This window comes from Microcaecilia unicolor, chromosome 2 (genome assembly GCF_901765095.1).
Source record: "Microcaecilia unicolor chromosome 2, aMicUni1.1, whole genome shotgun sequence".
Classification (NCBI taxonomy): Eukaryota; Metazoa; Chordata; class Amphibia; order Gymnophiona; family Siphonopidae; genus Microcaecilia; species Microcaecilia unicolor.
In genome coordinates, this window is record NC_044032.1 from 109,631,315 (window position 1) to 109,645,438 (window position 14,124).

The 14,124-nt window shown below is 39.3% G+C and overlaps 1 protein-coding gene across 3 annotated transcripts in view; it reads left to right on the forward strand.

Annotated features, from left to right (window-relative positions):
* ERBIN (erbb2 interacting protein) overlaps positions 1–14,124 on the forward strand; it is a 405,835-nt gene that overhangs the window by 332,482 nt on the left and 59,229 nt on the right. For all 3 annotated transcript variants that reach the window (XM_030193205.1, XM_030193207.1, XM_030193206.1), the window contains exons 21-22: positions 2,373–2,550; positions 8,697–10,227. In XM_030193205.1, the coding sequence (XP_030049065.1) occupies positions 2,373–2,550; positions 8,697–10,227 (1,709 nt within the window). The remainder of the gene's footprint in view (positions 1–2,372; positions 2,551–8,696; positions 10,228–14,124) is intronic.

Here is a 14,124-nt window from a genome sequence, read left to right on the forward strand (position 1 = left end):
ACTGTGATAATAGCTGTTATTTTGACACGCATTTTTGCCACTATTTTGGAAGGTTTTTGCCTGTGAGTGAAAAAAGTTTAGTAGTGTGACTTTGTCACAGCTTAGTTTTACTTAGATTAATAAAAGAATTGATAGTTGATCAAAGAGCAAATCATATGTCCCACTATTAATTAGTGTATTTTGGACACAGACACCTGTATTTTATACTTGGACTTATGTAATGAAGTATGCTCTTTACATTTGATTCTCATCCTTCATATTTCTTCATTTTAATTTGCAAGATTAGGAGGATTTTGCTCTTGTTTGAATATAATCTTTATTCAAAGTAAATTTAAAACGAATCGGAGAAAATCTTTCTTCACTCAGCATGTAATTAAATTCTGGAATTTGTTGCCAGAGAATGTGGTAAAGGCGGTTAGCTTAGCGGAGTTTAAAAAAGGTTTGGACAGCTTCCTAAAGGAAAAGTCCATAGACCATTATTAAATGTACTTGGGTAAAATCCACTATTTCTGGCATAAGCAGTATAAAATGTGTTGTACTTTTTTGGGATCTTGCCAGGTATTTGTGACCTGGATTGTCCACTGTTGGAAACAGGATGCTGGGCTTGATGGACCTTTGGTCTTTCCCAGTATGGCAGTACTTATGTACCTTTTTACTTCATTAGTTATTTTTAAATTCCCTTTCAGTTCTCTGAAAACATTTCAGTAAAGTTCATCTCTATATAGAAAGTTTGTAGAAAAAGTGAAATTGACTAATTTGGCTTTTGGATAGTATGTAGGAATGTAATTTTGCTGTTTCCTCTCTTCGGAATATGTGTTAAGAGTACAGGTTTACTTTGGTCATGTATGCTTTGTTGAAATTACTCCCCAATTGCTACGTAAGTACTGGCAAGTTAGGTGCAAGGCATTAATAAGGAGGATTGAAAGAGAATTTGAAAAGAAACTTGCTGTAGAGGCAACTTGTAGTAATAACTTTTTCAGGCATATCAGAAGCAGGAAAAGCTTTTGAGAGAATCAGTGGTACTGTTAGATCATCAAGGAGTAAAAGGAGCACTCAGGGAGGACAAGGCCTTATTGGAGAGACTGAGGGGGCTCATTTTCAAAGCACTTAGACTTACAAAGTTCCATAGGTATAAGTGCTTTGAAAATATTCCTCTAAATGAATTCATATTTTATCATGTCCATTTTTATTGCTATAACTGGTTGTAAAAAAATAGTTTTCAGACTTGTAAAAGGTAAAGGATAATGGATTTGATATACCACCTTTCTGTGGGTACAACCAAAGCGATTTGTATATACTGTATGTAGTACTTTTTCTGTCCCTACTGGACTCACAGTTTGTTTGTACCTGGGGCAGTGGAGAGCTAAGTGACTTAACCAGGGTCACAAGAAGCTGATTTATGGTAGCTAGCATAGCTTGTAAAGTGACAGTTATATCCAAGCTTATTTTATTACCTCAGTTTTGTGTAGAACGAAGCTGATTTCTAAACAGCCAGTTTTTGTTACAAGTTCTTTATTCAAGGATAAGTGAACGAATTCAGATGAACTTCCAGACTTGTCAGGAGGATACAATCTTGGACTAATTTAGAACTAGATGTACACCACCAGGCTATACCCAGACAGCAGCGATGAATATGTGGTTCATTGGTGGCAATTGGAAGTTATCTGAGTATAACTAGTATTCTGTGTTGTTACACAGATAACTTGCTGAGCAAATCAGGACATTCATTTTATTCATGCCAGCTTGCCTGGATAGTGATTTGAGCAGCAGTGCTGAATATTCAGTACTTCCTGGGTAACTTCCTGGTCTGTCTTTGCTCCTCTCCAAGACTGCTCTGGCACTGCTCAGATAAAGCTGAGGTGGTCAGACCTGATATTCAGTGGCACTGTCCAATTAGTTATGCTGAATATTTTTATTTGTTACATTTGTATCTCGCATTTTCCCACCTATTTGCAGGCTCAATGTGGCTTACATAGTACCATAAAGGCATTCGCCAAGTCGGTTGATAACAAGTACAATGTTATATAGTGGTCGAATGAGGTAGGTATGAATCAGGCAACATGAGGGTTGACCCCTTTTCTGTTATACCTCAGTCAGAATTGTCTGAGAGCTGTCAGATGCCTGGACTCTGCCAGTATGTTCAAAGTAAATTGACTGAAACCCAGAAGGATCAACCCAGGTTATAAACAGACCACAGCTGGATTTCCCGTCCATTTTTTACACAATTTGAAATCTATTTTACCTAAAAGTTTTCATTCTATGGATTATTTTTTTGGAAATTACTAATACATTTTCATATTTAATAGTCTAAACTGTATATGAACATGTTGGTAGAATATATTTATTAACTAGACTAACAAATTATATTCCAGATGATACTAGAGATACAGATTCATTATCAGATGTCACTAACAGCAATCAAAACAACAGCAACTGTTCCTCACCATCCCGGATGTCAGACTCTGTTTCATTAAATACTGACAGCAGCCAAGATGCTTTACTGTGTTCACCAGAGAAAGAAACAAATATTGCTCTGAATTCCCAAATAAGGTCTGTGTACATCTTTAATATAACAATACTTAAATAAACATAAAGAACCATGAAACCCATTCTTGATGTACCTTAATTACCAGCAAGAGGGTCACAGCAGTTCCAGTGCAACTGGAAAAGAAATTGAGCAGTAGATGGACCTTATGACTGGCCATCATATTTTGTCTTTGTGTGCATTTATAAATTAGGAGGTGCATAGAATGTCTTTTTACTCACTGCCTACAATCTATGTCCTCTCTTTTCCTTTATTTTTGATTGTAGACTGCTTTGTTATATTGCTTTCACAGAAGTATATCAAAATGATGAATAAACATATTACAGTTCATTTTATGTAAACTAATCACATTTATTTGTAATAGAACTTAATCATAGTAAAGATATATTTCATTGATCGTTTAGCTATTACACAAAGTCTAGCAAATCAATATATGCGTTTTGCGATGGCCACAAAACATAGAAGTCCCCTATACGTGAATTTTCTGAGAGACTCTTGATAGTGCTGCCAACAATTCCCTTAAATGCTCCAGCACTATTTGGATAGAACTGGGGTACAGTGAGGGCATTCCATTTTAGTTGTGCACATAGCAGCAAAAGTCAGCCGCTGTCCATATAGCTAAGTGGTTTAATAAGGGTCAGAAAAATAGCTGTCCTAAATTAAGCTGCCCAGCTGTGCATATAATGGTCAAATATCACTGTATGTATAGCGTTCTCTGTGTATTCAGCACCACTGAATATATGTGGGAGGGGTTTTTAACACTGCAGCAGGCATTTTTAAAATAATTACCATGACAGAATGCTGACCCCTAAGTGTTGCCAGCACTTTATACAGGGCAGCGGTTCAGTATGCATTAGCCTCTTTGAATTTTGTGTCTGTCAAGATGTTTGTCTGACAGCAAGTTATTAAACATATGCAGCAGCTGTACAGATTTCATGCTTTTGTCTTTAGAAAATCTATTCAGAGTCACATTTGGAAGGAACATTTATTCTGCCAATAGAACTCTCATGCGTGCCCTTCATGAGTCACCTGGTTTATGCATTGACATCATAATGGCTTCAAATGTTGAATTCCTACTTTGGGTTAGTGTCGCAGTTGATAACATACCAGTGATACCAACTTAAACATAGCCATTCTAGAAAAACTTCTTTCATTGTCAGTGGTGTTTTGTTATTTGTGTTTCCATTACATAGCTTCCCACTAGTCCAGAACCTGTGGGATAGTTGTGTCCCATCAATCAGCAGGTGCAGATAGAAAACTGAGCTGGGACATCCAGCCCAGCTCCTCAGTATTTTCTATCTCCAGCAGGTGGATGGACACATTTTTTCAGCCTCTGGCTCTTGAGTGATTTGCTCCTGGTGCAGTTGGTCAACCGGTCCCTAGTTGAGTTTTGCAAGTAACTTTAGTCTGCAGAGTCTTATCTAGAGGTCTTCAGATCCCTGTCTTTGGTGCCCCGCCAATTTACTTCTTCCTTTCCTTCACCTCTCCCCTGTTTCCTCCAGCACAGCAACCTTTAAAAAAAAAAAAGGAGGGGAAATGGGACTTGATATACCACCTTTCTGTGGATTTTGCAACTACGTTTAAAGTGGTTTACGTGGTATGTACAACTACTTATTTGTACCTTGGGGCAATGGAGGGTTAAGTGACTTGCCCAGAGTCACAAGGACTGCAGTAGAAATTGAACCCAGTTCCTCAGGATCAAAGTCTTCTGCACTAACCACTAGGCTACTCCTCCTTCAGATGTTTACTGATGAGCATAGGACAAAGTATCAGTCTTGATTCTTTCTCATCTGGGGTAAAACTTGTGGATACTGTGAGTTACGGGGGAAGGAGGGAGCATCTGGCAGTGGAAAGTGTGACTAACGTTTAACTCTGAACTGCTTGGAGTGTTGCAAGTTCTGTTGATGCATGGGAGGGATCCTGAATGACCGCATGGGACTGTTATGCTGTTCTTGTGCCAGGTGGGGAGAATGGTGACTCCCGCAGAGGCAACTAAGTGGTTTTCCCGCTATGTGACCCACCAGCCAGTGTCAGGGTATTGAAGTGCATGCAAACCAGGAATTCCATGGGACATGGGGGAAACAGTCGGCCGTAGCACATCTTTGGATTTGGCGCAGCAACCAAATGTGCCGGGGACTTTGAGCTCTCCAGCAGGGCTAGTGTGCAGTTTGATGCAGGAGAACATGGGAATGGACACCATTTTGTCAGGGCCAGTTGGCAATGAGGAACAGCCTCTATCTGATCACATGTAGAGCACAGCCACCATTTTACAACCTCGAGGTGCAACAGGGCATTCAGCTGCATCACAATCTTTGTTTTCTCCGGAGTTTATATTACTCTTACACCAGGCCTATTGGCTGAGGCACATACAGTCGGATTTACTTCAAGGTGCTTATGATTCTTGCCCTGCTGCCCCTCCAGCTCCTAAGAGATCTCATTTAGCCTCATCTTCCCACTCCTGGAGGTCTGTCTTTGCTTCTCCCTCCTTATCTGATGTGACGTTTGTCTATTCAGAGGAGCCATCATTTAAGGAACCGTTAGAGGAAGGAGAACTCCCTCCTGAGGAGGGGGATGATCCAGAAGTACTGAAGTTATTTTATAAACAGGAGTTCAGTATTCTTATTTCTGAGGCATTGGCAGTGCTTTCCACCTCTACTATTTTGCACCTATTTTGGCGTCAGGAGTGCCATCTTCATGAGTGGGCTTAGAGGTCCTTTAAAGCCCTTCCCAATGCATCTAGATATTCAAGACCCGATTACTGCAGAATGGGTCTCACTAGACATGGGGCTGAGAGTGAGAAGTGCCATGGCTCGCCTCTACCCATTGCAGATTCCCAGGGTGGCAGCTCACATCAATAGGTCCTTAAATATGGAGTGAACTTTCTCAGCAGGTACTCCTTGGACCCCGGAGAATGGAAACTATCCAACCAGGGTTTTCAGCTGATAGTGAACTGATGAGGTTCTCTGCTTCTGGACTTGATGGCGGCAAAAAGGAATGCCAAAGTGCCCAAGTTCTTCAGCCTTGGGAAAGAATTGAGCTCAATAGGGATTGATGCCCTACTGCCATCCTGGCTGGAGACTCATCCAGTGTACGTTTTCCCTCCTTGGCCCCACTTTAGGTGGGTGTTGAAAAGGATCACATTTCAAACTACAGAAGATGTCTCTTGCAGTTCACCCAGATATCATTCAATTCTTGCGGGGAGCGGGCCAATTGTGGCCTCCTTTTTTTTTTTTTTTTTTGTCTATTAGATTGTAAGCTCTTTGAGCAGGGACTATCTTTCTTCTATGTTTGTGCAGCGCTGCGTATGCCTTGTAGCGCTATAGAAATGCTAAATAGTAGTAGTAGAGTGGAACCTTAATTTAGTCCTTTGGCTCTTTAGAAGCCACTTTTTGAGCCACTCTGGAAGGCTGCCTTGAAAGATCTTACGCTAAAGATAGTGTTCTTTGGTGGCTGTTGCATCGGCACATAGGGTTTTGGAGCTTCAGGTTCTCTTGTTGAGGATCCCTTTCTCTGCTTTTCGGAGGCGTGGGGTGTGTCTGCGCACAGTTTCTTCCTTTCTTCTGAAAGTGGTATCATCATTTCATCTCAAACAATCTGTGGAGCTTCTGTTCTTTTGCAGAGACGATGAAGAGGTTTAGTATTCTTCCTTGAAGCTTCTCCATGTGCGTAGAGTCCTCATTAGAGTTTCGCAAAACAGACAAATCCACAATTGCTAGATGGCTGAAGGAGACTATTACATCAGCTTATTCTGCATCACTAACATTTCTAAGATATTTGTTGTTGCCTTGAAAATGTGCTTAAAACAGGCTCCTTTGTTGAAGAAATGGGTGTTGGTCCTTACTCCCATTCCAAAATATCCATGTCTGTCCCTTTCCAGTGTATCTAATTACCGTCCCATAGCTTCCATTTCCCTTTTGACTAAATTGATGGAAAGTATTGTTGCTAAACAATTAATGGAGTTTCTTAAACATTTTGAAGTTCTTCCCAGTATTCAATCTAGCTTTAGAAGTAATTTCAGTACTGAAACTATAGTAGCATCCCTTCTAGCTAATGTTAGACGGGAATTGAGTATAGGACACAGGGTTCTGGTCATACAGTTTGAAATGTTGGCCACATTTGACATGGTTGATCACAATATTTTATTACAATTTTTGGATTTTTATGGAGTAGCTGGGCCTGTTTTTAATTGGTTTAGAGGCTTCCTATGGAATAGATCCTATCCAAGTAAAAAGGGTGAATTTTTCTTAGATCTCAGAGTGTGGCGTACTGCAGGAATCCCTTGTCTCTCCTATTGTTTTTAATATGCTAATCTTACAATTAGCAATTAAACTTACTCATGCCAGTTTCTATGCTCACATTTATGAAGATGTTATATTAATACCTTTTATTGATTCTTTGGCTACTATTAATACTTTAATAGCAAAGGGAATAGAAATTGATGAGAGAGGATTTGGTGTTTTCATTATTCAATTTTAATTTAAACTTTCTCGCCATTTTACGGAACAAACCCTCTTGAGTAACGGTGTTGAGTTTAAATTGGAAATGCAGTTGAAGATACTAGGAATCATATTTGATGATCATCTATCTTTTGAACCCCATGTAAATGGAATAGTTTTTAAAAAAGTGTTCTATATCATGAAAAAAATTAAGAAGGATTAGAGCTAATTTTAATCCTAATGCATTTAGGATTTTTGTACCATCTCTAATCCTAGCCCACATAGATTATTGTAATGCTACTTTGGTGGGGTTGTCTTAGGGTTTGTTTAAAAAAACAAACTACAGATTCTATATAACATGGCTACTTGTTTGATCTATGGCTCTTCAAGATTTGAATCAGCTTCCCCTCTTTTGAGGAACTTTCACTTGCTTCCAGTCAGAGCTCGGATTATTTTCAAGCTCTGCACTATGACCTTTATTTTACATGACACGCTTCCTGAATATTTGTCTAAATTGGTTAACTTAGCTCACAGAAACGGGGATTGTTCTGATAAACCTTCCTTTGTTACTGCTTTATATTTGCCCTAAAAATGTGCGATATAAAACAGTGTTTAATGGGTTATTCTCATATCAAGCCACCAAATGGTAGAATGCTTTGCCATTAAGTTTAAGGAAACTAGATAACTATAAAAGTTTTAGAAAAGTTTTGAAGACCCATCCTTTTAAGTTGTTTAACAATGGTTGAGTGATTTCTTTGAATGTCTATATATTCCTGGAGATTGTCCAGCTCTTTTGAATTTATAAGCCACATAGAACTCCGAAGGGATTTTACAGGGTATGAGCCTTATTGTATTGCAGGCTCATTCTCCAAGGCATACAGCCACATCTTGGGCAGAGACTACCTTACTGTCTCCAGATATTTGCAAGGCAGTGATGTGGTTGACACTGCATACCTTTGCCAAGCACTACAGGGTGGACTTTGTGGCGTGCTTAGAAACCAGTTTTGGGGCTCCAGTTCTCAGGGCAGTGGCGCCAGGATTCCGCCTTAAAACATACCACAGGTTCTGGAATAGTGGGAAGCTATGTAATGGAAGGAGAAATTGTCTTACCTGATTAATTTTTTTTCCATTAGTCCTTACAACTATTCCAGAGGCCCACTTGAGGTTTCTGAAATGTTTAGCTGGTGCGAAGTAATGAGTCAAATAATGACTGTCACCTTGCATGGTGCTTCTTGCATATCTCTTGTTCTCTACAAGTTGTCCAGAGATGAGAGAGGTCCACGTGTTTGCTCTTCTGGTTAGTGTTAGGTAAGCAAGTTGTTTAAGGTGGTTATGTTCTGAGTTTATCCTTTCTGCTAGTCTATGTAAATACCAGGAGCTGGACTGGATACCAAGAGAGATGTCTCAGCTCAGTTTTCAGTTCTCTGTTTCCACCTGCTTTTTGATGGATACAATTATCCCTCAGGTTCTGGAATAGTGGGAAGGACTAATGAAAAGACAACTATCAGGTAAGACTTAATTTCTTCTTATTAAAGTATTCCAATAAAGTGAAATAGACTGACCAGTTACTGGTAGATCTGTTACTGTGTATAGTATTGTTCTGCCTCTTCTTTTTTTTTTTTTTTTTTGTGGTTAGCAGAAGAAAAAGGTTTTAATAAAATGTTTTATAATTGAGCAGTGCTATGATTGTTCCAAATAATTTTCCTGTGTTTCAGGCAAGAAGATGAAAATTTTAATAGTGTTCTACAAAATGGCAAATTAAACACTGCTGAAGAGAAGGAGATTACCAGACTGACTGAATTTGAGGAAAGCACTGAAGAGAGGCTAATGCTAATTGACAAAAGCACAGATCTGAAGACTGCAAATGAGGCATTTAAAAAACTGGACCAAATCAATATGAACGTTAGTAGATGTACTAGTGATGACAAAGTGCAGACAAATCTTACAGAAATATCAAAGGTAGCTAATCAAGCATTGGTATCCAGAAAGGACTTTTTAAACAGTAATAATAAGGAAGAAACAGATTTCTTAATAGAAAATGGAAAAAAATACCCCATCTGTCCTGTAAATAAAGTGAATGGGTATTATGAGGAGGTATCACTGACGTCGAGGAAGGTTGACCCAACAAGAGGCGCTATATCAGATGGAGATTCATCCAGTGATAAGGATATCTCAAAGAGTACTGAAGATCTTTCACCATTTCAAGGTGGTACTGTAGGCTCAGTAATAAAATCTCATAGCATTACAAACATGGAGACGGGTGCACTGAGAATTTATGATATTCTTAGTGATAATGGGCCTCAGCAGCCAAAATCTATGACAAAAGTGGTATCTTCTGGTGTGGAAGGACAGAATATAGTTCGAAGCAAGTCAGCTACGTTTTTATATGACCAGCCTTTGCAAGTGTTCCCTGGATCATCATCATCTTCTGATTTAGTATCTTGTACAAAGAACACTGTTTTCAAGTTTGATTCAAATCATAACCCTGAATGTGCTAATGTGATGAGAGGACCAGTATGTGCACAAATCTCTGGTGTACCTCAGTATAATGTCCAGTACAGTAGTAATAACACAGCCAAAGACACCCTGTGGACACATAAGCAAAATGCCTTGGTAGAACAAAGCAACATAGCACCTCAGCGCCTTTTGCGGTCAGACTGCACTGAAAGTCCCAGCTATGTGAAACATACAGTGAATATGAATTTCTCCAACCATAATAATGTTGGATCCACTTCTGCGTATGGCATACATCAAAGAATAGGACCAAGACACATTGACATGTGGGCTATTCCACCAAATGATAGGCTTCTTCCTGGGGTGAATCGGAATACTCTTCAAAGACAAAGCAGTATGTCCTCTGCAGCCTCTGTAACACTCAGTGATGCTGGATCCACAAGGCATGCCCAGATGTTGGAAGGGGATTATATGACGTATAGAGATTTGCATTCAATGAGAAGAGTTCAACAGATGATGTCTGGGTCACATAGACCTCTTTCTGCAAGGGCCTATAGCATTGATGGCCCAAACATGCCCAGGCCTCAGAGTGCACGACCCTCTCTGAATGAAATACCAGAGAGAACTATGTCAGTTAGCGATTTTAACTACTCGCGGACCAGTCCCTCTAAAAAGTCCAATACAAGGGTTAATTCTGAACATTCTTTGTTGAACCCTCAAGCAAAAAATAAAGTCCCGCATGACTGGAGAGAGCAAGTGCTGCGGCATATTGAGGCTAAAAAGTTAGAAAAGGTAATTCTTTTTTTACTCTTTTTTTTCTGTTGTATTTTATTACAAAATTATTTTAAGTTATTTCATTATGGTGCAGTGTATTGTTAAATGAACGTGTCTTAGGGAAAACCTTCACCACAGAGGTTCTAAATTTTAGTGTTTTTACCTTTCTGATTATTACAGTTGATATTTTTCTTGATATTTAGAATTGCAGCCTGTCTGTCTTTATCCAGAGAACTATGTGGATTAGAGTGATAGCTGTTATCTTTCTTACCTGTCACTTTTAATTGTTCTATTGGAAATTTTGCCCATTGCCAGTATTGCCCATTACAAAGTACAGTTTAGAAAATATGGAAAACCAAATGCTGTGAATGAAATTTGTGTTAGCAAACAATGTATGTATTCTTTTATATAATGATTTAGAAAACGAAGTGATGTGAAACAAGTCAAATTAATGGTTAACGTCAGTATTGGAGGAGAGCGTGGATTAGTCCCTTTGCTCACTGAAAAACTGAGTTTGTATGTAGAACAGTGACCTGAGTGGGGGAGTTTTCTGCCCCTTCCCTTTCTCCCTCTTTCATGAAACTCCTTACCTAAGACAGTATACCTAGGTGACAGTAGCCAGAAGGGCTGGAGGAGAATTTCTTTGAAGAATTATCTTTAGTGCTAGTGCATCAATCAGCAGGAGTCATCGTAGGAGCTGTAATAATCTTGCTTTCCTTTGTTGAATTGAAGATGTCATTTCCATATTACAGAGAAGAGTCAAATTCAGCCTAATGCAGCCTAAGTTATAGATCTGGCCAGGGAATGATTTTTGCTAAAAGTATAAAACTACTTTTTCCTAAGATATATACAATTACAAATGAGCCCACTGCAGGGCAAGAGAGACTGGCTTGTTTTTGCACTGGCAAGCAATGCCTTCATGGTTCGCCTTTAGCTCCCAGACACTACCCAAGTAGAACTGCTACTACTTGTGATACAAACCCATCAGGCAGTGTTGGAAAAGGCATGTTTAGGCTTAACTATATAACATAATTTTCATCTGTGCTTCTACTTTACATTTCTTAGCACATTTTTGGAATGAGTAATAGCCCTCTCATTTATAGGATTATTTTACTGAAAGGAATCAATTTGACACCACTGATGGGGTAGGTTGATTATTTACATCTACTACTTGATAAGGGAGAATGGGCAATATTGTTAAATAAGCATGGTTTAATGGGACAGAGTCCAGGGAAATCTTGCCTCGCCAATTTGCTACATTTTTTTGAAGACATGAATTAAACATGTGGGGAAATGTGGGCTGGTTGGTATAGTGTATCTAGATTATTCAGAAAGCTTTTGACAGAATCCCTAATGAGACTCCTGAGAAAATTAAAAAGCCAAGGAGTAGGAATGTGGATTGGGAACTAGTTAAAATATAGAAAATAGAGGGTATGTTTGAAAGGCCAATTCTTTCAATGGAGGAAAGTGAATAATGAAGTGCCCCGGGGATCTGATATTGAGACCTGTGCTTTTTAATATATTTATAAATGATCTGGAAAGGAAACGATGAATGAGGTGATTAAATTTGCAGATGACACAAAAATATTCAAAGTTGTTAAATGACATACAGACTGAGAAATTGCAAAGGGAACCAAATGGCAGATAAATTTAATGTGGAATACAAAGTGGTGCACATTGGGAAGAATAATCTAAATCATAGCCACTTGATGCTAGGTTTTGCCTTGGGAGTCACCACCCAAGAAATAGATCTAGGTGTCATTGTGGACAATATGTTGAAATCTTCTGCTTAGTGTGCAGTGGTAGCCAAAAAAGAAAAAAAATGTAGGAATTATTAGGAAAAGAAAATAAGACAAATATTATTATAATGTCTCTGTATCACGCCATGGTATGACATCACCTTGAGTTTTATATGCAGTTCTGGTTGCCATATCTCAGAGATACAGAAGAATTAGCAAAGATTCAAAGAAGGGTGACAGATGGAACTCCTCTCGGCTAAGGCAAAGCTTATAAGGTTGTCTCTTCAACTTGGAGAAGAGATGGCTAGGACACAAGTCTACAAAATTTTATTTGGCTTTATTTGGATTTGCTCATACCTTTTTCAGTAGTAGCTCAAGGTGAGTTACATTCATGTACACTGGGTATTTCTCTGTCCCTGGAGGGCTCACAATCTAATTTTGTACCTGAGGCAATGGAGGGTTAAGTGACTTGCCCAAGATCACAAGGAGCTGCAGTGGGATTTGAACAAACCACCTCTGGATGTCAAGACTGGTGCTCTAACCACTAGGGTACTCCTCCACTCCATATGAAATGCTGAATGGAGGTAGAATGGGTGATAGCATGGGGGAATATGAATTGATTGTGTACTCCTACAAAAAGTACAGAGACAAGGGGGACACTCCATGAAGTTGCAAAACAAAAAGGAGAAAATTTGTTTCATTTAATGAATAGTTAATTTCTGGAACTCATTGATGGAGGATGTGGTAAAAGCAGTTAGCATACATGGGTTTAGAAAAAAGTTTGGATAAGTTCCTGGAGGAACAGTCTATAGTGGAGGAGTGGCCTAGTGGTTAGGGTGGTGGACTCTGGTCCTGGGGAACTGAGTTCGATTCCCACTTCAGGCACAGGCAGCCCCTTGTGACTCTGGGCAAGTCACTTAACCCTCTATTGCCCTAGGTACAAATAAGTACCTGTATATGTAAGCCGCATTGAGCCTGCCATGAGTGGGAAAGCGCGGGGTACAAATGTAACAAAAATAAAATAAACTGCTATTAAGGTATACACGTGGAAAGCCATTATATATCCTGGGGTCGGTAGCTTGAAATCTTGCTACTCTTTGGGATTCTGCCAATTACTTCTGACCTGAACTGGCCATTGTTAGAAGCAAGGTACTGGGCTACATGGAGCATCAGTCCGACCCAGTATGGCATATTCTTATGTTTTATGAATAGCCCAGTCCTGAAGAGCATGAAGCAGTACATACAGTGGGGGAATAGCCTAGTGATTAGAGCAGCAAGCTGAGAACTAGAGAAGAGGCAGGGTTTAAATCCCATCAACATTCCTTGAGACCTTGGACAAATCATTTCACCTTCTGTTGTCTCAGAAAGTTAGTATTTTAGCCACCTGGAGACTTGGTGTATCTGTATGTAACGGAACTACCAATGAAAAGGCATGAGATAAATCTAAATAGCTGCCATAACATAAGTATTTGGGAAACCCAACAGAAAGCAGATAGCAGAAGCCCTTTTGATGAATCAAAAGTAGGTGAAGAGGTCAGTAGCTCGGAGATGGGTTGCTGACATCTCATGGGATAAGGCAGCTCTTCAGGCTTATGTTAAGGTGCACCTAGTTGCATCAATAAAGGATGAGTTAGCATGGATTAAATCCCCTCTGTTAGAAACACTTCTTGCACTTTATTCTTTTTGTTTTGTTTGCTTTTATAAATTTCACAGAAAATTGAGCTTAAGCCTCCATAAAAAAACGAAATCCATAGAGGCTTAAGATGAATCCACAGAAATTGTACACAACCCCCCCCCCCCCCCCCCCCGTGACATCTACTGGGTAACAGTAGAAACCTTACTACTTTTACAGGCACAAAGAACATATGTCTCACACCAGCATAATTTTATTAGATACAGGGAAAGTGGAACCTGAAGGATGTGCCTAAGGAATATGTCAGTTGAAGCATAGTCAGAAAAGCCTTGCATCATTCCTAGGTCAAATTAGTAACAGGATAAATCAAGTTTCCTTACCTTATTCAATTATTGAACAAATACAAATGATGCCAACAAAGTAGCCCCATTTAATTCCCTCCAAAATTGCTGTTGTCCAAACTATCAAGTTTGGACAACAAATGAGCTTGCGGAGCTACTGCTAGTGATATGCTACTTATCCTTAAAATCGAGCGTGGTACCG